Source organism: Eleutherodactylus coqui, chromosome 9 (genome assembly GCF_035609145.1).
Source record: "Eleutherodactylus coqui strain aEleCoq1 chromosome 9, aEleCoq1.hap1, whole genome shotgun sequence".
In the NCBI taxonomy this organism is placed as follows: Eukaryota; Metazoa; Chordata; class Amphibia; order Anura; family Eleutherodactylidae; genus Eleutherodactylus; species Eleutherodactylus coqui.
The window spans coordinates 122,098,506-122,124,295 of NC_089845.1; the positions used below are offsets into that span (position 1 = coordinate 122,098,506).

Below are 25,790 nucleotides of genomic sequence, written 5' to 3' on the forward strand. Positions count from 1 at the left end.
TGACTGTGCACTGAAAAAAACGCTAAAAAACTGAGGCAAAATGCTAATTTTTAGCATTTTGCCTCACTAAAAACGCAATAAAAGTGATCAAAAAAGCCGTATGTACCCCAAAATGGTACCAATAAAAGCTACAGCTCGTCTCGCAAAAAATAAGCCCTCATAGAGCTCCGTACATAAAAAAATAAAAAAGTTACGTGACTTTGAATGCAGCAATTTAGAATAGAAAAAAGATTTCCAAAAAAAAGGGTTTCTATTGCATAAAAGTGGGAAAACCTAAAAAAAATGTAAGAATTTTGGTATCGTTGTAACCGTACCGACCCGCAGAACAAATGGAATGTCTCATTTATGCTGCATGATTAACGCTGTAAAAAAAAATTAAAAAATCTATGGCGGAATTGATGCGTTTTCTCTCCCTGCTATCATATAAAAAAAAAAAGTTTTACAATATAGTCTATGTACCCAAGAGTGGCACCGATAAAAACTACATTTCGCCACGCAAAAAACAAGCTCTCACACGGCCGCGTCGACGGAAAAATAAAAAAGTTATGGCTTTTGATAAACGGAGAAAAAAATCCGCCAAAAATTGTTGCGTCCTTAAGCCCAAAATAGGCCATGTCATGAAGGGGTTAAATAAGGGAACCGTATAGTTAGTCAGTATGACCATAGGTGTAGTTAGGAGGAGTTAGTCAGACAAGTGACAGAGTTAGATAGTGACTGCTGACATCAACAAAGAAATAAAAAAAAGTTATGTTTTAAACCCTGGCTCGCATTTAACATTCTTGTGCTAATGTAGCGCTGGCGTGACGATTTACTAATAAAATAAATAAATTCACAATAACGCCACATAGAGGCCCTTGTGGCTCTGTCGCAGACGACGGAGTCGCTTCAGAGCACCTAAGCAGCCGCCTCTTACAAGCCCTGGGTAACATATGGCAGTGCTGGTAGTTTTCCTTGGGCCGGTTTAATGGCTCTTCAGTGTGAACTGTGATCAGTATGCCCCCCCGTTCTGGCCCAGGTTATGAGAGTCTTCCATGGGTCTGGGGTCCACAATTATAACTCTGCTCTGTAGTTGGGGCCCTCTCCTCACAGTAACATGTATACTTCTGTGTTTTACCTCTCATGTCTCGGCCACCTCGCAGGGACTCTCCTGTGACAGGCCGCAACTCTCCTCTGCATCCAACAACTCTTCCGGTAGCTTCCAGCATTTAAAGGCAAGGCGCTTTTGTAGGACCAATTTGGGCCACTACATTAGTATTATATGGTGGCCATTTAAGTAAGATGTAAGGATGGTTGGAGTCAAGTATTGGGACACACATAGAAGGCGATAAAATTTGATTTTATTCCCATTTTCCCAATACGGTGTTGGGCCTTTGCCTTGCTCTCCACCCAATTCCGATAGATGTGTGGAATGATTTGCCTCCATTCCTTGAGCAGAGCTTCAGATAGTGATGTGGGGGATGACAAGCGTGTTGGGCGTGCATAGATATGGTGTTTTAGTTCATCTCAAAGATGCTTGATGGGATTGAAATCCGAACTTTGGGCCAGCCAGTGAAGTTTGCCGACATGTGGCTATCTGATCGGAAGCTGGTGTCCTGTGATTCATCTGTCCAACACTTGCTTCCAGGCCTTTACAGTCCAAGAATGACGCTCCAAAGTGCCATCGCAGGCGCCGCTGTGCAGTCACTGCTGTGATGTTGGGTGCAGCCGCTCGTCCATGGTAACCCTTCCCATGCAGTTCCCTACAGAAGGTAATGGTGCTAATGGATGTTCCAATGGCCTCCAGAGGAGTGCTTCTGGCAGATGATGTACGTGATGCCTTCACAGCTCCTACAAGGCTTTGTTGTTTTTGTTCTGTCAGTTTTCGAGGTCTCCCCAAATGTGGCTGCAACGCACATACCAGATGGTTTCCATCTTCGAATAACATGGCCAACATTGGACTTTGGAAGGTGCAAAAGTGCTGCGATGTCCTGTACTGATTGGTTGCTCAGGTGACATCCCACCACCAGACCCCTTTAAAGGTCTGTCAGCTCTATGCCTTGTGGCATTTGATGGTTTTTGTACTGGGATCCCCTTCCCCTGACAACACAGGATTGGCCGGTGTCCCAATACTTGTGTCAGCATAGTATATATGTCAGAGGGATCCAGCAATATTTGGATGTTTACTGTGCACCTTAGTGGCAAAAGTAAATGACCTGTAGCTCAAAATCAGTACAGAACAACTGAAGGAAAGTATTTATAAAGTTTGTGAACTTTTTACTTATGTTGTGACCGTGATATATTGGCAAAAAAATGACCTTTCTTTTTAAGCTTGCACACATGTCTGCACTGTGCAGGATTGCCCTTTGTTGTACTTCGTCTGATGACGTCATCACTCCTACATATAAGCCTTGGAGCTGGTTGCATAGTCGATGCTGCATGAATATGTTTGCTGATGTTTTTTCCTTCCCTACAGGGTAACCTACAAGCCCCTAGTGGTTTGCTCTTCATGCCTAAATAGCGCCGAGAAGAATGCTATAACACAGTCGCTGCTGACACTAGGAGGCCACCTTGTGAATAACTGGACAGAGAAGTGCACACATCTGGTTATGACCTCCGTTAAAATTACTATTAAGGTATGTGAAGCCAATAGGGCAGACGTGCGCCTGAAAGCGGAGCTCGTGCCAAATCTCTGGTATCTTAATAAATCACATTTTTAAAATTTTGTTTAACCCCTTCCCACCATGCATACGGCTATGTAGATCCTCCCTGCTCATACCCTGTACAGTTAGGATGTCTATAGCCATGAACAGCATATACTGTGTATGGAGTGGGATCAGGAGTGAACTCGCTCCAAATATATGGTGCGTATAAGCTGACTTTGTCAGCCAACACCCACCTGCAACAGTCACAAACAGCCCCAAAGAAAAAAAATCGGAAGACGTCTTGACCATGGAAAGTGTTCAGCAATGGTTAAACTCTTGATTATTAAAAAAAAATAAAAATAAAATGGTTTTTTTTTTTGGAGTTTGTTGTGGCGACACATGGGGGTCTATCTGTGCAAAGCCAAATATAATGTGCATCCCGAACTGTATTTAAAGCTCATTATTGTTGGATGCGATCGGCCTGCAGGCAGATATGGAGTGAATGAACAATGACGCTCCTTTATACATTCACTAAAATATTTGGGACATGAAAGTGAAAGGAGAAGCCGATTGGGAAAGAATATCCTTCCTAATACTGTGCATCTTAGGCTACATTCACATTGGCGTGAGATTTATGCGTTGCGAGACGCACAAATATGAACCCCCATTCTTTTGAATTGGGCCCTACACATATGCGGTGCAGGAAACAAATCTTAGCATGTTCTATATTGTGCGTGATCTTGTATCGCAGCACCCATTGTTGCAATATGATCTCTACACACGGTGGGGAGCACTTTTTCATACAAGCGTAAGTATGCAGCAATATATAGCACAGTGAATAGAGGCCATTGATTTCAGTGGGTTGATTCACAGCTGCCGAATCTTCACGCAACTTTTGTTCACATGAGGAAAAAACGCAGTATGCCCTATTTTGGTGCGTATTGAGTACCAAAATCGCCCATTGAAGTCAATACACGTGCATAAATACATACAAAATACATAGAAACCTGCGTATTGGCTGCATAGTTACACCCAACATCACTGACATGTTGTGCGTTTTTCTTTTTGCACACGTAAAAAGATGGGCACAAACGTACAGCGAAACAGCATATTTTGGTCTGTGAATACGCTACATAGACTATAATGCGCGTAAGGCCGTGTGAACGAGCCTTTATAGTCATGTATTAGCGGTACACGAAATGCAATATAAGGTGCACTCAGGTCTACCGACATGCTTTTATTTTTTTCCAAGAAAAGGAATGAGAGGATGAGCACCTCATCTAATTGCTCCTCTATGCCGTTTAATCCCACATGTGCCGCAGTCATTACTGACCATGGTATCCCAATGTTGTGAAAAACTTTTAGCTGGAGTGGCCCTTTAAGTGATATAGAAGTTTATTAGGCGTTTACTTGGATTGTGTTTTACTTGCTAGTGTTAAAGGTTAGGCTTCATAGCCTGCCCCATGCTCTGGGGTTCATGTCATAGATATTCCAGTTTTAAGCCGTCTGTTCTGATGAGAGGCTATTCTTAAGATGATTGTAGGCGTTGGAGTTCTCTAGTTATTCAATTTTGGTTGGATGTGTTGACTGTATTTGACCACCTTACGAGCTGCTTGTGTTAAGTATGGAATTATAGACTCAGACTGGACACATACCGCAGTCACATTGTGTTCCCACCAGATTCTTGCCCATGTTGTTGAGGGTGGCTTCACACAAGCGTGTTTTTGTGCGTGCATACGCACAACATACGCACACACAAAAACACGCTTGTATTTACAACCATGCATTCCCTATGGTGTGTGCACATGTCCGTACTTTGCAGGTGCGTGCCTGCAAAGATAGGACATGTATGCACCATAGGGAATGCACACATTGTTCTCAATGGAGCCGCGGCTGCATTGAAAACAATGGTGTCTGGCTCCCTACATTCTTTTTCAGGGAAGGGCTTTACATATAAGCCCTTCCCTGAAAAAGAAACATTTTAGTGTAAAAAAAACAAACAAAAAAACAATGCAGCCATTCTCTTCAATGGAGCCACTGCTCCACTTAAAAACCCCGCCTGCTGAAAGAGCTGAATGTGATTGGCTGAGAACCTCATAAGCCCTTCCCTGAAAAGCCACTGACAGCTGCCGGGGCTCAGTGGTGACTTCTGCCGCAGTCCTTCGCTCTGTAGTGCTGCTGAGCCATCAGCAGCCAGGGATTTAAAATCCCCGCCTGCTGGTAGCTCTGATTGTGATTGGCTGAAGCACTTCAGCCAACCACAATCAGAGCTACCAGCAGGCGGGGATTTTAAATCCCCGGCTGCTGATACCCTGTTTCCCTGAAAATAAGACAGTGTCTTATATTAATTTTTGTTCAAAAAAGGTAGTTGAGAGCTACAGAGCCGGGGACAGCGGCAGAAGTCGCCTGAGTCCCGGCAGGTGAGTGTCTGTCTTTTTTTTCCCTGCTATTTTAAAAGGCTTTTCAGGGAAGGGCTTATGATGCCCTTCCCTGCAAAGCCATTGACAGCTGCCCGGGGCTCAGCGGCAACTTCTGCCGCTGTCCCCGACTCTGTAGCGCTGCTCAGCTATCAGCAGTCAGGGATTTAAAATCGCCGCCTGCTGGTAGCTCTGATTGTAATTATCACAATCAGAGCTACCAGCAGGTGGGGATTTTAAATCCCCGTCTGCTGATAGCTCAGAACTACGGAGCCGGGACAGCGGCAGAAGTCGCGGCTGAGCCCCGGCAGCTGAAGGGAGGTGAGTATTATTATGATTTTTTTTTTAATACAATTTTTCAAATGGCTTTTCAGGGAAGGGCTTATGAAGCCCTTCCCTGAAAAGCCATTGACGGGATGCTGGCAGCAGGATTCTCTACTGCAGCTGTCATGTGTAACAGCTGCAGTTGAGAATTGAAGAATTCCCTTGCTGCATCTGCCACAGATGTGGCAGATGTTGCAGCAGGGAATTCTTTTAACTAGCGGAGGTGCAGGAAATATCTGCAGCATGTGGCAGATGTGTTCTTCATGCCTGCAGGGGTCACAGCAGCAGCGGAGAGGTAATTTTTTTTTTTTTATTCTTTTTTTGTTTTGCACTAAAATGTTTCTTTTGCAGGGAAGGGCTAATATGTTAAGCCCTTCCCTGAAAAAGAATGCAGAGGGCCGGCAGAGCATTGTTTTCAATGGAGCCGCCGGCAGCAGCTGCGGCTCCGTTGACAACAAGCACGCAGCTGTGTTCACGCGTGTTTTTGCTCGTACCTGGGTGCGGACGTATGTACGCACCTAAGTACGCACAAAAACACGTATTTCCTCTGACGTTTCCCTTCCCAGTGTAATCTACCACATTTCACACCGGTAGTCCTCGGTTTCTCATTTACCGCTCCTTTTGTGAGGGCCGCAGTAATGCAAACAATCACTGACATATGTGGCTTATGCCATACACCAGGGCTACTCGACTAGCTTTTGTAAAGGTCCACTTACCTGGGTCTGCCGTCAGGTGAAGTTGGGAAACCAAAGTGATGAGGGATAAATCAAGATGGGAGTCTAATTACTTATAAATTATGGTATGATTACAACCATACCAAATACGCACAGGTTTTTCTTACTCCTTTTGCACTGTGGAACACGGAGCTCGCCGTATTCTGAGAGCCGATGTTTTTTACAGAATGAATTGATGTTTTTATTTACACTATTTTGGATACATTCAGGTCTTTGAACACTTCTCAGTAACTCCCCATAATAAATTCGTTATATTGTCCCCTATGTGCCCTCTCTTAGGTATGCTACCCCCCCTACTTCCCACTCCGTGGCCCTTCCTAGTGATACTGCCCCCTTGTGGCCCTTTCATCATCTATTCCCATGTAAAAACCACACTCTTCCTCCCTTCATCTCCTCCATCATACAGCCCCATTCAAAGAAAGATCACTTTCCTCCCTTCTACCCCAACATACATTGCCATGTAAACACCACGCTTTCCCTGCCATCATCACCCATTACAGCTGCCTATAGGGAGGATTACAGCATTCTCAGATGAGTGAATGACATATCTACCTATTCATGCATTCACTAGTTGATCGGCTGGGGTTTGCCGCTCAGGACCCCGGGTGATCATCTGATTAGGCGCCTATTGGCAGCACCACAACACACAAGTACGGAGTGTATAGTGGCTGCCGCTTTCACTGCAGGTACAGCTTACATTGATTTTAATTAGACCCCAGCCTGCAGTTACAAGCGTCGGCCACTGCATGGGTTGAAGCAGCAGCTTCTCTCTCGTACGCCTGTGTGTTGTGGCGCTGACAGGGTCCTGAACTGCAAACCCCATCTGATCAACTATTGATGACCTGTCCTGAAGATACCTCATCACTGTTACTTCCCTAGAAGACCCCTTTAAGGGACTAATTGTATATTTATTCTAAAGTCAAGAAATGGTACAAGTAGATTTCATTGGAAAAAAAACAAAAGGCTCCTTCTTAATTAAGAGGCATGCTGCTTTTAATAATTTAGTGCAATTTACTCCCAGTTTCCACTAAATGTGGGTCCCCATCTGTACAAATGGTGTATACTGTGTATACGTCGGTGTATACTGTGTATACGTCGGTGTATACTGACGGCCAACAGAGATCTGGAAGTTTAATTGAAACGGTAAAGTTTACTGAGAAGTTGCAGAACTTTTTATTACACAATATTGTTAGGTTAATGACCATATTGTGTTCAGGTCATTGACTTGGTGTCCTCTGCACCAAATGTGTGTTGATTGATCGCTGAGTGATGATGTCACTGGCCCTTACTCTGACATCACATTCTTTGTATTGCTTGTGCTGATATTCCCCTTTATCACATACTCATACCGAAGCCTTTTTTCCCCTCCTTGTCTTGCAGACATTATGTGCATTGATCTGTTGCAGATCTATCGTAAAACCAGAGTACTTCAGTGAGATGATTGAAGCCATCCAGCAGAAGAAACCACTCCCTGCACTCGCAAGGTATCTTTACCAGCAGTTCTCGGGCCCCTCGCATATGGCCCCACAGGTGTTGGCAATTGCAGATATTACTTTGCCCATCAGGGACGCCATCGCATCACTAGAATTTATTAGTAGGGTCAAAAATCACATCCCTGGCGGTTAATATTGTGACAAAAGTCAGATCACTCGTATCTTTTAATTTCTCTACTGTTTTTTTTTTTCTGGTTGTAGATTTTTTTTCTCATACTGTATATGACTATGGGGGCGGCCATCTTGCCTTTGCTGCAGAGATATGTTTACAGCAGTCTCATGGACTATTCACACAATAGACAGGAGCTGACACATTGACTTTTATGAGTGGCTGCTTTAGGCATATTCTGTGACCTGTTAAGAGGTCATTGTGCAGGGAGGGGGAGGAGGTGGGCTGTGACCATCCGCTAATGTGAATGTTGGATTCTGTATTATCTATATGTAGGTGTTACCTTTCATTTTAATCTTGCCTGTGATGATAATGAAATGACTGCAGAAACGTTTCCTCTATAGAAGAGGAAGTGTCAGACTATTATTAGGCCCAGTGATCAGTGTGAAAAATGCAGGATATTGGGTTGCAAAGTTATGTCAGCCTTACACCGGCCTATCACGACAAGATTTGAATTGTGGACTCGGCGATTGGCGTCCACGCAGGAGATCTGCCGTAAAATGCAGACATTGAAAAGCATGCATTTTCAAATTTTCCCTCACACTCGCAGATATGAATTGCAGATTCCGGGAGTAGAAGAAAAATTGCAGCATGCTGTATTTCATTGCAGAATCCGCGTGGACAGCCTGCATTGATGTCAATAGAGGCGTGCGACCGGCAGCCCATATGCAAATTACATTGCATATAGGCTGCGGGTACCTGTGTCATTGCTAAGCGATGGTGAGGGAAATATAAACAAACAAAAAAAACCCTGTACTGCGCATGACCGCATATGAGCCTTTGCAGTCATGCGCAATACAGTGAAGTGCCGTGAAAAGTGATTGTGTCTTATCATTCAGGGGCAGGGGGGTCTGATAGATCCAGAGACCCCTGACCGCTGCCTTAATGATCTGGTAGTGTGCTGATATAGAGATCATCGGGAGAACTCTGCAGCCATACAAACTGCAGCTGCACAATCCTCTCCGGCAGATAACTCTGGACATCACATATCTCCCCTGGGGTGCAGGTCCTCCTCTGGACACTCGGGGGGCAGACATTAGCAGAGATAAAAAGGTCTTGCAGTAGTGGCATGTCATTTAGGCACTATAATATCAGTGTTTAACATGCCAACTGCAGATGTGTGTTTGTATATTTGTTCGTGTATGTAGCAGAGCTGTATGTGTGCTATGTACAATGCGCGTGCAGCAGTGCTGTGTATGTGTATAATGTGAACTTGCGTGCTTGCGCCATTATCTGAATGGTCACACTAGGCGTAATAGGAGTTGACTGTTTACTGTTAACCCCCTTTTCTATACTAAAACACCAAAGTTAATGACGGTCGCCCCTCCTCTTTGTTAGACCCCCAGAGACATTTAAATTGGTATGAAATATTTTTTCCTGTTTTCTGTTATCTAGACTCAGGGTTCATCTTGTAGTCCACAAAAAAAGGTATTCTGTTTTTAACACTACCTTGTGACTCATGCCTTGCTGTGTGACTCACCGGCTAATGAACCTCAGCTACGTGGGGCTAACGAGTCACATCTAATTTGTGGTTTCCAGACCAATTTTCAGTTCCTTTCAAAACCGAGAGATGAGAGCTAGTATAAAAGTCCTAAAGGTTATTGTGTGAACTACAGACTAAAGGCCCATTTACACTGATGATCGCTCAAAAATAGTTAAAAAGCGATCGTTTGAGCGATCATCGTTGCGACTAAACGCGTGCCCATCGTGCACTTTTCGGGCACTGCTAGCTGATCGTTAAATTCAGGCCAAACTAAAAATCATCATTCAGCCTTATCAGCAGTTCTCCACGGGTAGTGCTGATAGCATTGTTTCCCGTCTGAGAACAAAGGAACTGAAAGCGGATAAGAGCCCTCGGGTAATGTTACGGCATATAATATCTGCTGCCGAAAAGGTTCACAGAAAAAGTAGTTGTAAAACAAACCGAACACGAGAGATTAAACCATCCCTGAACAAGGAGGGATGGGGCTAGCGAATGAGTGAGGAATGACTTATCAGCCAAGACTAATGGTAATGTAAGAGCAAATATCGGAGAGGCGTGACCGAGATGGGGGGGGGGGGGTCGGACAGGAAGTAGATCAGTCTGCTATGGGAGTTTTGGATGAAATTCTCCTCCCTAGACTACTAAGGCTGCCAAATTTTGAGGAGCTCTTCATGATTTTGTTCCACCCAATATATGGTCTACTATATATAAGAGCTATTTTTTTTTCTAGCCACAAATGGATAGATGGGGGATCTCAATTAAAGCACAATTGTGGGATTAGCAGTTTTGCCGCTATGACCATAAAGATAGCCATGGAGTTTTTTGTAATACATAATAGGCAACCCATGAGTTCCAGGACTTTTGCCCTAGGGATAGAATTAAGTGCCTAGCTTCCTCAATAGATATTAGAGCCAACAATGCCTGTAATCATCTGCCTGGGTGGAAGGTAGAATAAGGGTAGTTTCACACTTGCCCTGGGAACTCCACTTTCCTGCTGCCTTCGGGGACAGAACCGATGTCCGTCGTGCGGACCCTATTGACTATAATGGGGTCCTCCCGTTTTCCGCCCATCTGCCCAATTTTGGGACAGAAAAAAAGCTGTATTTGCAGCCGGATCTACGAGGGAAACTCCGGCTGGAGATTCCAACGCAGCCTTGAAACCACCCTAAGTATAGATAGGAAATCCTGAATCGTCTGGTTTGGGGGTTTTTTGTATCTGAAAGTGACTCTTATGCATTAGGATTATATAAGGCACCATAAAATTCCTTAAATTGTAAGGCAGTCTCATCTGTGTCATGCAGAAGGGACTCTTGGGAGGACTTAATACATGAGATGTTTGTGGATAGATTAGCCTTCTTAATCTAGGTAGACATAATGTTCCCCCCTTCGTCACCATGGGCATATAGTTTTTGTTTAGCCTAAAGGAAAGTCTTGGCAATGCGAGTATTTAAGAGGTTTTAAAGATAGTTTCGGAGACTAAGGCCACCATTTTAGGGTGCAGGTTACTGCCTCCAACAGCTGTTTTTAACGCACCCCATGATTCTGATGGGCGATGAGGTGCGTTAATCACAGCAAAATAGAGCAGACAGCGCTCGAAAATCAATGGGAGCCTTGTACTGCAATTATCGTGGCAATCAAAACGTTGCGATAAAAAATCGGATGAGTGACAGTGGCTTAAGTAGTTCACCTACACGAAGAGGGGATTGAGATTTCTTATGTATTTTCTGCAAATGAGATATTTGGAAGAAGAGGGAATCTGTAGCTTTAGTCCTCATTTTCTTAAGCCCAGAGCCCAATTATATAAACTCCCCTCTTGTAAATGCCTTATGAGACTCCCATATATCTGGGATAGGAACATCGGGAGTAATGCTAGAATCAAAAAAAGAAGCAAAGTTTAATGTCTCTCTCCTTTTATGATGTTATGATGAAGAATACTTTCATTCAGCCTCCACATAGAGCATCTCTAGCAGTGTCCTCTAGGGGCAAGTGACCGGCAAGATGACACACCATAACTGGTCCAATGAGGAACAAATGGTGGAAGAGTCCTGCAGAGGATTTAGTGTGACATTAAAATCTCCCCCTACTGCCATGTTTTCCTGATAATAAGCCCTAGCTAAACTACATGAAAAACAAAAAACAGCAATACCCACCTAGCCGGCGGCGTCTGAGTCCCTTGCGCTTGTTCTCTCTGGTGCTATGGCAGGCTACCGTATCCTCAGCATTGACACAGCGCTTTCTTTCTGGTGATGGGGCTTTGGATACACCACCTCCAGCAAGCGAGTGCTGTGATTGGCTAAGTCAGTGGTGCTCATGATCCAATCAGAGCTGGCGCTCAATCATTCACAGCCATTCAGTGAATTATATCACTGAATGGCTGTGATTGGTTGATCGAGTGCCAGCTCTGATTGGCTGAGCCAACGGCGCTTGTGATCCATTCACAGCACTTGCTTGCTGGAGGCGGGGTATTCTTCCGCTACCAGGCAGAAAGTGCAATGTCAACGCTGAGGACACGGCAGACCAGCTCGCGGGACTCAAACGCCACCGGCTAGGTGAGTATAAGACACTCCCTGAAAATAAGACACTGTGCCTCTTTTGGGGCAAAAATTGATATGACAGTGTCTTATTTTCAGGAAAACATGGTGAGACAAGGCCTGTCAGCAAATAACCTAAGTTTCTGCATTGTATCTAGTAGTGAGGGCATCTGTTTGGTATTGGGTCCAGGAATATAAGCTAGCGTGATAACTGTATTATCCAACTTACCTTTTAGAAAAACAAGTCTACCTTCTATTGCAGACGAAAAGCATTGCACGGTAAATGTCAGTCCTCTCTTCAATGCAATGCTGATTCCCTGTGATGTGTGGTTGCCATAGCAGCTATGAAACCATCCAGCAAAATATAAATGGGACAAGGAAGGGTCTCTGATTTCTTTAAAATGACTTTCTGGTAAAAAAAAAAATACAATAGAGGGATTATTTCTTCGGAGTAGGGTCATGAGCTCGGAATGCTTTTGGGGGGCGTTTAGTCCTTTGACATTACTGGAGCTCCTAGTGTCTTGTGAGTCGCCAAGACCTTCGTCCCCCAAGTTGTCAGCCTGCTCTGAATCTTGAGCAGGATCCAGGGCCATCGTGGCGGCCTGTAGCGGAGAAACACCCAACTTCTTTCAGAGAAATATCTCCATGTACGGTTACACTTTGAGGCTTCGAGGACTGTTGGGTGCCTCCTTGACTTTGTGTCTGCCAAATTTGCCCATTTTTCCTGATCAGAACGCTAGGAAGACGCTTTGACATGTGAGGTTAGGAGAGAAGCTCTGGTCTGTGTCCATACACAGTCAGGCACTACTCCCATAACTTGACTTTTTTAACATGTTAGAATAACTTTCTGTGCCATGGTGTATTTGCCCTATTCAGTGGCTTTCAATAACATAACTTGTCATGGAAAGTTACCACAGTCAAGTTGAACTTGGCTGCATCTGTATTAAATTATTTTTGATCAGTTGCATTAAAAACGAGCTGTCACAATAAAATGAGTTGAAGAGGCTATAATGTTCCTTTAAGGTGCTTTCTTTAGGATATTAGTAAAGCCCTAGTACCTCTCTGGAACCTCCATCTAACCAAAGAACATGGTTCACCGACCCCTCTACAGCGAGCCATGGGGGTCACCCGTAGGAAGAGATCAAATTGAGAAATGGCCATCTTGGATTGCCAAACAGGTGTCAGGAGTCCCTCTCTTCCATATACAGTGAGATCCTTGTGAGATGCCATTTAAGTCTGAAGTGGAGAAAAACCCCTTTAAAGAGACGTTCTGGTGAAAACCATATTTTTCCATCCATGCCCACCCCCACCCCTTACTTGATTGGCTGTCACACTCTGGAGGTCTTCTCTGTCTATTGCAGTCATTTCCATTCAGTCCAGCCTCCTGTCTTGATTGTGAGATTGTCACTATCCAATCAATCCCATGATGCGTCAGCACAACATTAGCTAGAGGCTATACCATTTCTGTCCACTGGGGGACAATTTAATTATCATTACATTCTGTATTTATCTAAATAAGCTACAGACCAAAAGTATACAGCCAGGAGGATGAGCTGTGACCTCCTCTATTATATCTGTTTGACACGAGCTGTGTGATCATCATTCGTAACTGCGATAGGAGTGCCTTTGTCTCCCTCTAGGCAGTTTCTCTGGAAGGGTCCATGTAACAGCATCATACAGACTGAGACACTGACTAGAAACCAAACACATGAACCCAAGTAAATCTGAGCTTTTCAGAACTGTGATCACAAGACTGTCTGAGGAGAAAGTTTCAGATAGAAAGGAATAACTAACCAAGGGTAACAATCGCTCACTTGTATATACTGGGGGGATAGTTACATAATCAATGAAAAACAATTTCACTGGAGAGGCCCTTTAACATTGCATTGTGATTCATGCTGCACCATGTGACTCCTCAATTAATGAATCCTAGCTATATGGGGTTAAAAAGTGACATCATCTTGTGGTTTCCAGAGCAATTTTCACTTCCCTTTCAAAGATATGAGTACCAGTGTAAAAGTCCTAAAGTTTGTCTGAACTACAGACAATAAACTTTTCTAACTTACGATAACTTCTCACTGTTTGTTGGTTTGTTTGCCCTTTCAGTGGCTTTTCAATGGATTAAGATAACCTGTCACAGAAAGTCACTACAGTCATGATAAACTTGGGACACAATTGTATGTCACTATTAAGAGGTTAAAGGAGATGTCCCGCGCCGAAACGGGTTTTTTTTTTTTTTAACCCCCCCCCCCGTTCGGCGCGAGACAACCCCGATGCAGGGGTTAAAAAAACCACCCGCACAGCGCTTACCTGAATCCCGGCGGTCCGGCGTCTTCATACTCACCTGCTGAAGATGGCCGCCGGGATCTTCTACCTTCGTGGACCGCAGCTCTTCTGTGCGGTCCACTGCCGATTCCAGCCTCCTGATTGGCTGGAATCGGCACGTGACGGGGCGGAGCTACACGGAGCCGCTCTCTGGCACGAGCGGCTCCATAGAAGACTGCTGAAGACCCGGACTGCGCAAGCGCGGCTAATTTGGCCATCGGAGGCCAAAAATTAGTCGGCTCCATGGAGACGAGGACGCCAGCAACGGAGCAGGTAAGTATAAAACTTTTTATAACTTCTGTATGGCTCATAATTAATGCACAATGTACATTACAAAGTGCATTATTATGGCCATACAGAAGTGTATAGACCCACTTGCTGCCTCGGGACATCTCCTTTAAAGAGGCTATAATGTTCCTTTTTAAGGGGTTTTCTTTAAGATATTGGCTAAGCTCTGGTACCTCTCTGGAACCTCCATCTGACAGAAGAATGTGGTTCTGCGATGACTACAGCGAACTAAGGAGGCCTCATGTAGAAAAAGCGCAAAGTGAGAAATGGCCATCTTGACTTGTCAAGTGGGTGTCTGGGGTCTCCATAGGTGATGCTGTGTATGTCTGAAGTGAAGAAAGAACCTTTAACCCCTTCATGACGCGGGCCTTTTTTTTCCATTTTCATTTTTTCCTCCCCCCCCCCCTTAACAAAATCATAACTCCTTTATTTATCCATCAACGTCGCTGTTTGAGGGCTTGTTGTTTTTGCGGGACGAGTTGTATTTTTAAATGATGCCATTTACTGTACCCTATAATGTACTGAAAAAAATGAGTAAAATGAAAAAAAAAGCGACATTCCGCCATCTTTTGGTGCGTCTTGTTTCTACAGCACACAAACTGCAACAAAAGCAACATGATAGCTTTATTCTATGGGTCAGTACGATTACTACGATACCAAACTTGTATAGGTTTTTTTTTACTGTAATACTCTACTTTTTTTTTCAAAGACATTTAATTTTTTTCAATTATTTTCTGCTGTCATCTTGTGCGCGCAATAGTTTTTTTTATTTTCCCGTCTACGTAGTTCAGCGATGCCTCATTTTTTGCTGGATATCCTGTAGTTTCCGTTCGTACTAATTTGGAATACATACGACTTTTTGATGGCTTTTTATTGCTTTTTTCTGGGAGACAGGGTGACTGAAAATGTGCATTTCTGGCGTTCTTTTTTTTTTTTTTTTTTTTTTCGAACGACGTTCACCGTGCGGGGAAAAAATATTGTGCTACTTTGATAGATCGGACTTTTACGGCCGTGGCGATACCAAATATGTATTTTTATTTTATTTAGACTTTTTAATTACAGATATAGCAAAAGGGGGGTGTTTTTTTTTGTTTTTGTTTTTTTTTTCACAATTAAAAAAACTTTATTGCTCTTTTTTCACTTTACTTTTAAGTCCCCCTCGGGGACTACAATATACGATACTTTGATCGCTCCTGCAGTATGACGTAATGCTATAGCATAACATCATACTGCATTCTGACAGGCAGTCTATCATGCCACCCCACGGGGATGGCTTGATTAGCAGTCTTTCAAGGCAGCTTGGGGCAGCCATGACACCTGCACGGCTCACCCGATCTCACCGTGGGGGGGGGGGGGCGTATGGGACGCCAGAACAGCGTTTGAGGGTTTTAAATGCCGCTGTCAGAGTTGACAGCGGCATTTAAAGGGTTAATAGCCGCGATCGTCCGATCGCGGCTTTTGCTCGTGGGTGTCAGCTGTACTAAACAGCTGACGCCCACGCTGTATGCAGAGAGACATTTACGTCCTGGAGCGCGAAGGGGTTAAAGTAAAAGGGATAGGACATTACTTTATTATTGTTGGGGGTCCCGATTGGTGGAGGTCTAACCACTGGGACCCCCACCAATCCTGAGAACAGTGGGCCTAAAGGGATCCGCATGAATGGAGCAGATGCCGCGTATGCATGCTGCCTCCCCCATTGAGTATAAGCTATCTGTGAGCTCTGGCACTTCCACTGAAATGAATGGTAGGGTGGCATGCTTGTGCCACCTCCGCTTCATTCATGTAAAGACCTTCGGGACCTCTGTTATCGTTGGGGATCCCAGCAGTCAGATCCCCACCAATCACAAAGTTACCTGTGGACGGGGGCTAATTTTATAACTTGCCACAACCCCTTTAGTGAACTCTGTGTACTAAATTTCCAGTTTCATGATTTTGTGTAAAAATTCTGTTTTTGTTATTTAGTTTAATTGCAGGTTTTTTCCTTTCCAGCTTCATTCCTATAATTGATGAACCATCTTTGCAGTCTGACTCATTGGACCTTTCAGAGAATACACAGCGGAAAGCAGTCTTCAAGGACAAGATATTCCTTTTTTTAACAGCAAAGCAGGTATCTGCTGTATCTAAAACCTCGATGTCTTCACTTTAAGGGGACCCGTCATGTCCCCACAGCACCATAAACTAAGTTATGGGGACTATGACAGGTTCCCTTTTAACTACTTCCTGACCCTAAATATACTGTAGTATTCCCCGTGTGCTATCAACTGGATAATGTAAGCAGAATGTACAATATGAGGTATATGACCTACTACTGGAGTACAGCTTGGAGAAGACAATATTGCATCTTACCATAGATGCATGTAGTAGTTATTGTAACATGTACAATGTATTCATTTATAACTATGGATGATTAATTAATAGCGCATGAGCACCGTTGCTAAAGGGTGGGGGTTTCAGGGACATACTACTGATGTCAGTAGCACATCGGCTGGTTCTAAGCAATCGAAACGTGTTCTCCGTGTATCCTGATATGTGAGCACTAATTGTTAATAAAGTAGGAAACATTTCACGCAGCCCGTGTTATCAAGGTGTTTATGTTTTGCTTCAAACCTCTGTGTGTTTTGCGCCAGAGGCAGCAGTCGCCCAATCAGCTGATCGACCAGGATCCCAAGCGGCGGACCCTAACTGATCAGCTATTGATGACCCATCCTGAGGGTAGTATTTCCCTGAAAAACTCCTTTCTTACTGTAGCCCTACGAGTTCTCCAGTAGAATGAGGCCACCATTTACAGCAGTCTGTATTGTGTCTATGGAGCAGCTATGTCTACTGTTGGGTCGCCAGTAACCTGAGGGGAAATCTCATTTCTTCACATCTTTCAAGCTCTGTTACAGCATCACTGCCAATGATAGAGAGGCGATCCTGATCATAGAAAAATATGGCTGCGCACGCAAACTGCCACTCCATTCACTTCAGTTGAGTTCTTGAACCCTATCTGCAGCAGTCCCTTGAAATTAATCTAGGAGTATTGTGCATACGTACCTGTCTGGGTCTTCTTTTTCTCGTCCGTATCATTGGGGCACCCAGCCAGACCATGGGATATAGCCACTGCCACTAGGAGGCGACACTAAGCAAAAGTGTTAGCTCCTCCCACCAGGCCATATCACCCCTGCAGGCACTCAGCTAATTAGTTTTTAGCTTAGTGTCTGCAAGGAGGCAGACAGGTCAGGTCCAGGAGGACTTCATGGCGGGAATACAGGGAGTCGGTGCTTTTCCCTGGCTTTCCTGTCCTCCTGGGGAGGGCGCAGGCAGATGGTGTCTCCGCCACTCTGCGGCGCCCTACCCAGCGAAGAAAAGGTGGCACGACCCTGCCTATGTACATTGGCGTCGTTGCCCGCCAGCAATAGGGTTCCCCACTCTGGAGCAGCGCCCCTCTCGGACGGCGAGCGCAGGGGGGAACACTGCTGGAACGCAGATAGAGAGAAGGGAGCGTATTCGGGAGAAGGGAACGGAACTTCAAGCCTCCCTCCAAGTCTGCGGTCGGCTGCCAGGAACCCCTTCAGAGGGCCCCCACCACCTTGGAAGGTCCTGGGGAAAGGAGTTCAGGTCAATTCACTCCTTCTCTTTACCTGTCTCCTCCTCTCTCCTCTGCCTAGCTCAGTGCATATGGGTTTATGCCCTTCCCCCCTCCCCCCTCTCTATCCAGAGACACTGATGAACAAGGGGGGCTGGGTGCTTACCGGGCTGGGAGGGGGTGGATGCTCGCCCACAGAAATGTATGGTTGCGGGCGACCGTGGGTGACTACTGCGGCCGCGGGCGGTGGATCACGGCTGTGGGACAAGGAGCAGGCTGCAGAGTGAGCTGCGGCGCCCCGGGGACGCATTAGTGTGGTGCACCTAGTACTTCCGGTGACGCGTCCGGACGCGGGACTTTCAGGGAGGCGGCCAGCAAAGAAGATGGCCGCTCCCAGTAGCTCTTGCAAGGAACTACTTGCTAGTGAGCAGCTCCACTTCTTGCCATTGGCACTTACTGCGGCAGGTTTTTTGTCTCCAAACCGCAAGCACCTCCTGGCAGTGCGGTTTGTTCTACAATTAGCAAGCTCCAGTCGGTCGGCAGCGGCGCCCGTCGGTCAGCAGCGGCGGCAGCTTCCAGCGTCTTTACCACAGAGAAGGCCGCCAGGACCCAGAAGCTCCAGCTGGGCCAGGACAACCGCAGGACGGGGTAAGCCCTGCCAAGGCAGTTCTCCCCTGTATTTGTTCCCCCCTGCGGGTACTCGCTCTCTGCAGTACACGGAGACACCCTACCCCTATTCCCACCACTCCCTTGTGGTTATCTAGAGGTGTGGGGAGGGCAAAATACTATGCGTGCACGTTATGCAACGCTAAGTTCCCAAGCGGTCAGGCGGAACCCCGCTGTGTAGCCTGTAACCCAGTGCGTCCAGCTCCAGGGACCCCGGTGCCCCCCGCCGACCCTGTAGAGCAGGTAATCGAGCCTGAATGGGCTAGATCCGTGGCCGCAGCGGTGTCAGGACTAGCCAGGTCGTCGTCAGCGATATTGCGCCGCTTAGAATCCTATTCGAAAGTTTCTTTCCCAGAGCGTTTGCGGGGAAGGTCGCACAAGAGGCTTAGATCCCGCATCTCTGAAGGGGTTTCTCACAGGTCTTGTCGGTACAGAAGGTCGTCCAGATCTTCTAGGTCGCAACACTCTAGAGAGTCTTTTCACGCTCCTCTTTGTTCCAGGGAAGCATTCCGGACGTATCATAGGTCCAGGGAAGCTTCTAAGCAGTCTCGGCATACAGGGAGATCGGTTAGATCGGATCCCTCACGGGCCTCATGCTCCTCAACATCTCAAGCAAACCAAGATCAGCCTCCGCACGGTTTTTCGGAGGGTAGTAGCGGTCTGGGGGAGGAGGAAGCGTCCGTCGTGTCATCACTGTCAGACAAGAGATTACTTGGCCCAAAACTCGACGATCTAATTAAAGGAGATGTCCCGCGCCGAAACGGGTTTTTTTTTTTTTAAACCCCCCCCCGTTCGGCGCGAGACAACCCCGATGCAGGGGTTAAAAAAACCACCCGCACAGCGCTTACCTGAATCCCGGCGGTCCGGTGACTTCAATACTTACCGCTGAAGATGGCCGCCGGGATCTTCTACCTTCGTGGACCGCAGCTCTTCTGTGCGGTCCACTGCCGATTCCAGCCTCCTGATTGGCTGGAATCGGCACGTGACGGGGCGGAGCTACACGGAGCCGCTCTCTGGCACGAGCGGCTCCATAGAAGACTGCTGAAGACCCGGACTGCGCAAGCGCGGCTAATTTGGCCATCGGAGGCCAAAAATTAGTCGGCTCCATGGGAACGAGGACGCTAGCAACGGAGCAGGTAAGTAAAAAACTTTTTATAACTTCTGTATGGCTCATAATTAATGCACAATGTACATTACAAAGTGCATTATTATGGCCATACAGAAGTGTATAGACCCACTTGCTGCCTCGGGACATCTCCTTTAAGGATGCTACGGGCGCAAGAAAGGCGCCACCTAGGAGGAAATCCTTTTTTCGTTCCTTTCGGCAGGTTACATCCCGGCCCACAACAGGACATAGTCAAAAAGGGCCCCAGCAGAGCAGAGGAAGAATCCTTCCTTTAAGACCAGGCCAGCCTGGCGAGCTCGCTCCAAGGCACCTAGGGGTGCAAGGACAGGAGTATCAGTTTGAGGGTCTTTCCCCACCCGCTATTCACAGGGTGGGGGGCAGGCTCTTATGGTTCCAGAATGTATGGTTAACCCACGTGACCGACGCCTGGGTACAGGAGTTTGTCTCACGACGGTACGCCATTGAATTTGCAACATTTCCACGGGAGCATTTTGTCAGATCCAGGATACCGAAGGACCCAGGAAAGGCAGCACAGCTGCGCCATTCAATAAAAACAACTATTGGCGCAGGGAGTAGTGGTGCCGGTGCCGGGGTGTCAGCACGGAAGGGGTTTTTATTCGAATCTCTTCATAGTTCCCAAGAAGGATGGCAGGGTCAGACCAGTCCTCGACCTACGAAGGTTAAATCATTACGTCAAAGCAAGACATTTCAGAATGGAGTCCCTCAAGTCGGTAATAGCGTCTATGGAACCGGGGGAGTTCCTGGCATCAGTGGATATCAGGGATGCGTACCTGCATATTCCAATTCGCGACTCTCACCAGCAGTTTTTACGCTTCGAGGTCCAGGGGAGCCATTACCAATTTTTAGCGCTGCCGTTCGGGCTCTCGACATCCCCGAGAGTCTTTACAAAGGTGCTGGCAGCGGTAATGGCACTACTCCATACAAGGGGGGTGATGGCCATCCCTTACCTGGACGACATACTGGTGAAGGCTCCAGACCAGGAAGGCAATCTAGAGAGCCTGAGAATCACGCTTCAGACTTTGGAGGAATTTGGTTGGGTCATAAACCACGAGAAATCATGTCTACTACCAACCCAACAGTTGGAATTTCTGGGGATGGTGTTCAACACCAAGAAGCACCAGATTCGCCTTCTGCAAGCGAAAGCAGTAACACTGGTCAACAAGGTGCGCCCGCTACTTCAGGGGAGGCAAACGACCATCAGGTATTGCATGTGAGTACTGGGCATGATGGTAGCCTCCTTCGAGGCCATACCATTCGCACAGTTTCATTCCAGGGAGTTCCAGCATTTCATTCTGGCACACTGGAACAGGTCGCAGTGGACATTAGACCAGCGAATCTCCATAACACCAAAGGTTCGCCTTGCCCTGAGATGGTGGATGAGTCTCAGGAGAATCCAAGGAGGTCGGTCACTGTTTCCAGGACAGTGGAGGATACTGACCATGGACGCCAGTTGTTACGGCTGGGGCAGAACTTTGGAGGGACACTCTACCCAGGGGAGGTGGTCACAAGAAGAGGCAAGGCTACCGATAAACGTCCTGGAGCTGCGAGCCATCCGATGAGCACTGCAGTATTTCCATCCACGGCTCAACAGAAAGGATGTGAAAGTCCAGACAGACAATGCCACGGCAGTGGCATACGTCAACTGGCAGGGGGGCACAAGAAGTGCGAGAACAATGACGGAGGTATCCGGCATACTCAGCTGGGCGGAGAAACAGTTCACATCCCGGGGGTAGAAAACTGTCGAAAGACAGTGGACCCCGGCGAGTGGCAGCTGCATCCGGAGGGCTTTTAAGCAATATGTCAGCGCTAGGGCACCCCGGATGTGGATATGATGGCTTCCAGACTAAATTACAGGGTTCTCCCTTTTGTGGCACGCTCAAGAGATCCTCAGGCGGTAGCAGTGGACAACCCTACTGGTCTCGTGGGCAGGGTTCAGACTACCATACATGTTTCCTCCTCTTCCACTAATTCCGAGGATATTAAAGAAGATCAAGAGGGAAGGAGGACCAGCAATCCTGGTGGCTCCGGATTGGCCGAGTCGAGCATGGTATCCAGACATAATCGAAATGTTGTCCGACGCTCCGTGGCCACTCCCAGAAGGGGAGGACCTACTATCACGGACCAATCTTCCACCCGAATCCAAAGTCGTTTCGTTTGACGGCCTGGCTGTTGAGACCACGATACTAAAAAACAGGTATTCTCGGAAGCAGTTATCCGAACTATGGTTCAAGCCAGGAAGCCAACATCATTGAGAATTTATTATCGTAATCCCGGAGGGGCCGCGTAAGGGTTCTGCGGCCTCGAAGGTGACCATCTCGAGGTGGATTCGGTCGCTAGTGACAGAGGCTTATCGAGCCAAGGGGAGGTCACCACCATTCCGGATAACGACCCACTCTACAAGGGCGGTGGGGGCTTCCTGGGCGGTTCAGCATGGAGCCTCAGCATTACAGGTATGTAGGGCAGCCACTTTGGCATCCCTGCATACATTTGCAAAATTCTATAGGGTCCATACATATGCATCAGCGGACGCTGCCCTGGTAGAAAGGTTCTACAGGCGGCAGTCCCCTGACTGCTGGGGACCTTTTTTTCTGGGAATTCCCACCCTTTTATTTCCAGCACTGCTTTTGTACGTCCCATGGTCTGGCTGGGTCCCCCAATGATACGGACGAGAAATGAATATTTTTGGTATAACTTACCGTAAAATCTCTTTCTCGTCACGTTCATTGGGGGACACAGCACCCTCCCAAGGATTAATTTCTTTATAGCAGGGCGGAGCCCTTTGGTCTCAGGTCACAGATGACGAGATATATATCCAGAAGACTGGTATGTCTTTACTTTAAAGTGTAAATAATTTTTTGGTGTACTCCCACTGGCTGTTCCTACTGCTTGCATACAAACTAATTAGCTGAGTGCCTGCAGGGGTGATATAGCCTGGTGGGAGGAGCTAACACTTTTGCTTAGTGTCGCCTCCTAGTGGCAGTGCCTATATCCCATGGTCTGGCTGGGTCCCCCAATGAACATGACGAGAAAGAGATTTTACGGTAAGTTATACCAAAAATATTCGTTTTTCCTCTACTGTGTGCGGTAGTGCCGGCCAGCGCACATGAGCAGTAGAGTTTTTTTCCTTTCAATCTCCTGCCTTGCGGCAGAATCCGTGGGCCATCCGCACGGAATCCGCTCTAAAATGGAGCATGCTGCGATTTGTTTTCCGCACCAAAGGTCCGCAAAACAAATCCTTATGCTTTAATTCAGCTGCGGACGCCCATGCTTCCCTATGGGCAGCTTGAATTGCGAATCTTCCCACGTGGATTCCGCAAATCAAAATCGCCCGTGAGCATTGGTCCTTAAAACAGGCGTATTATTTGTATTTTCCTAGTAAGGACTAAAGCTTTGTTTTCTCTTCATTTCCTTCTTTTCCAGCACAAGAAGTTAAGTGCAGTCATTCACTTTGGAGGGGGCAAGTCAAAGCTGCTGACAGGAGAGCTGGATGACAAGTCCCTGTTAGAAAATCCCAATGTCTGTGTAATCGATGTGGGTATAGCGGATTGGGAGTCGCAGGGTTCCCCAACCTGGATCACATCTATACTAGATATACTGCAGAGGTTAGCCATTACTGCTTCATATCAATACATACAGTCACGTATTGTGCATACATAGTACATGCATGTGTAGTGAGACCGTTCTCATAGGGCCAATTCATCCTTTTAATCTGTCATCCCAACAATAAGCATTTTAGATCTAATCAACCCCCTATGCTGGTCATGGGCCTGGGACATCAAAGGTTTCTCTTGTGGTTATGACAACAAGCAGAGATCCTATAAAACGAGAGGTATTGATTTAAAGAGTAAATGCAATTGTTTTCTTAAATGTACAGAATAGGTGATTCTACCTTTGCAGTAGGTTTTATTAGACTTTTCGGTACATTTTTTTTTTTTTTACAAAACTAGTCTTCTGCTATGCAGCTAGGTGAAGATGTGGCTAAGAAATCCATCTTCATCTCACTGCATAGCAGAAGAGGGCGCTCCAGCTGTGCCTGCACTGTTCTCTATAGGGCATCTGCAGGCACAACTGCTCTGTTCCCATATAATATAAAATGGTATAGCCCTGAGCCCAGTATCATCCCCTCTATTATGCTGCCCGTAGGTAGGATTGGGCCAGCAGAAAATTACCTTTAAGTTTCCTATGTTCCCATTCCTAGGTCTTACATTACTAATAACAGCACATTGCCAAACATCACAATAATCCTGTTTATTCTCTTTTTCCGACTCCATTGTAATCCAAGGTTTCAGTCCAATTCACCAGATACTTTGATGTATTGTATCATATATAGAACGGCTATTGTTGATTTGTCTTACAAGATACACTAAACATAAATCTTGCTTTACAGTAAAAGCCTGAGAACTATTCCCGAAGCTGAAATTGGTTTAGCCGTTATCTACATGTCAACACAAATATATTGCAATCCTCTGCAAGGCTCCGAGAATAGAAATGAGTCTGGTATGGCGGTACTTTATTTACTTTCTGCAGGAGGAAACCTGAACTGTCAGGTCTATAAATTGTACATAGTTTTGGCCATTGTGAAGAATCTACCTTCGAAGTTTTAACACCTTAACCCCTTGAGTGGCAGGTTTCCTACCACCCTGTTGTGCCCACCAGGGCAGGTTTTTTAAAATGGTCTAATCATTGAATTTCAACTAATTTTGCAGTTGTGTCTCAAGAGCCATAACTTTTTCATTTTTCCATTGACATGGCCATATGAGGGCTTGTTTTTTGCGGGACAAGTTGTGATTTTTTAAACAGGGGGGAGGGAAAAAAAAATGGGGAAAAAAGAAAAAAAGGGGCCATGTCATTAAGGAGTTAAATAATGTATTAACTTCCTTCTCTGGGTCATTACGACGCATGGATACCACATGTGTGATTGTATTTTTGATTTTTTTACAAAGTAAAGGGAGACAAGTGTTTTTATTATTTTTTTTATAATTTTTAAACTTTTTTTTTTTTTTGAATTTTTTTTTTTTGTCCCTTTAGGGGACTTCCACAGGGACCCATCAGGACCCCTGATCACATTCCGGGGGTCCGATGGTGACAGCCCTTTACATGCTGCAGTGACAGCCCTTTACATGCTGCAGTCACATAGACTGCAGCATGTAAAGGGTTAACACAGCAGAGATCGGAGGTTTTCTCTGATCTCTGCTGTAAGAGCTAGTACCTAGCTGTCCTCTGACAGCCAAACACCAAGCTCTCCCTGCCACAGAGACCATCGGCTTGCTTCTGACAAGCCGATGGTCTCTATGGCAACCTGTAAACAAACCAGGAGATTGCCGACATGTCGGCAATATCTTCTGCTGGTTTTTCAAAGCCCTTGCTTTGTTCTCTGTGGGTCTGTGCAGGCAGAGCACACTGTCACAGCTTGTGGCATTGTGCTCTGCAGCTCCCATAGTGATACATAGCCCGGAAATCTTCCGGGGTATATCACTATGGGCAGTGGAGCTCATCCCGGAAATTTTCCGGGCGTGCCACTCAAGGGGTTAAAGGATGCGGCCCTTTTTTTCTCTCCCATTTTGGCCCAATGCACATGGCTGGGTCAGATTCCACATGCAGGATCCCATAGCGGAATCCGACCCGTTGACCCCCGCTTACTTGTCCGGATTTCTTCTCTTCTGTGCTGCGGATTTGTGGGCCGCCACGCCAGCACTCATGCGCAGTACAGATGATGCTGTGCTGTCTCTAAGTGGTGATGCGGATCCTGTGACCTTTCGGAAGGGCCGTAAGATGGACGACTTCAGTTGACTCCAATGGAAGCCGTCCGTGCAGAGTCCTCACAGAATCCCAGCATTCTGAGATTTCTCCTGAATCGATTTCCGCTCATGTAGATGAAATCGCATTTTGCCATATCATGCTATGGGCGGTATTTGTTGCGGAATCTGGAGGCAGACACCTGCTCAGGATTCCTCAAAGCAAATCCGCCTGTGTGCATTGGGCCTTTCAGTTTTTCCTCCCCCCCACCTTTTAAAAAAATCATAA

At 46.2% G+C, this 25,790-nt stretch overlaps 1 protein-coding gene across 1 annotated transcript in view; it reads left to right on the plus strand.

Moving 5' to 3' along the window:
• The window catches only part of NBN (nibrin), a 72,532-nt gene that overhangs the window by 13,275 nt on the left and 33,467 nt on the right, over positions 1–25,790 (plus strand). Inside the window, exons 4-8 of the mRNA XM_066578433.1 lie at positions 2,453–2,612; positions 7,477–7,580; positions 16,375–16,492; positions 23,187–23,368; positions 24,154–24,263. Of these exons, the coding sequence (XP_066434530.1) occupies positions 2,453–2,612; positions 7,477–7,580; positions 16,375–16,492; positions 23,187–23,368; positions 24,154–24,263 (674 nt within the window). The remainder of the gene's footprint in view (positions 1–2,452; positions 2,613–7,476; positions 7,581–16,374; positions 16,493–23,186; positions 23,369–24,153; positions 24,264–25,790) is intronic.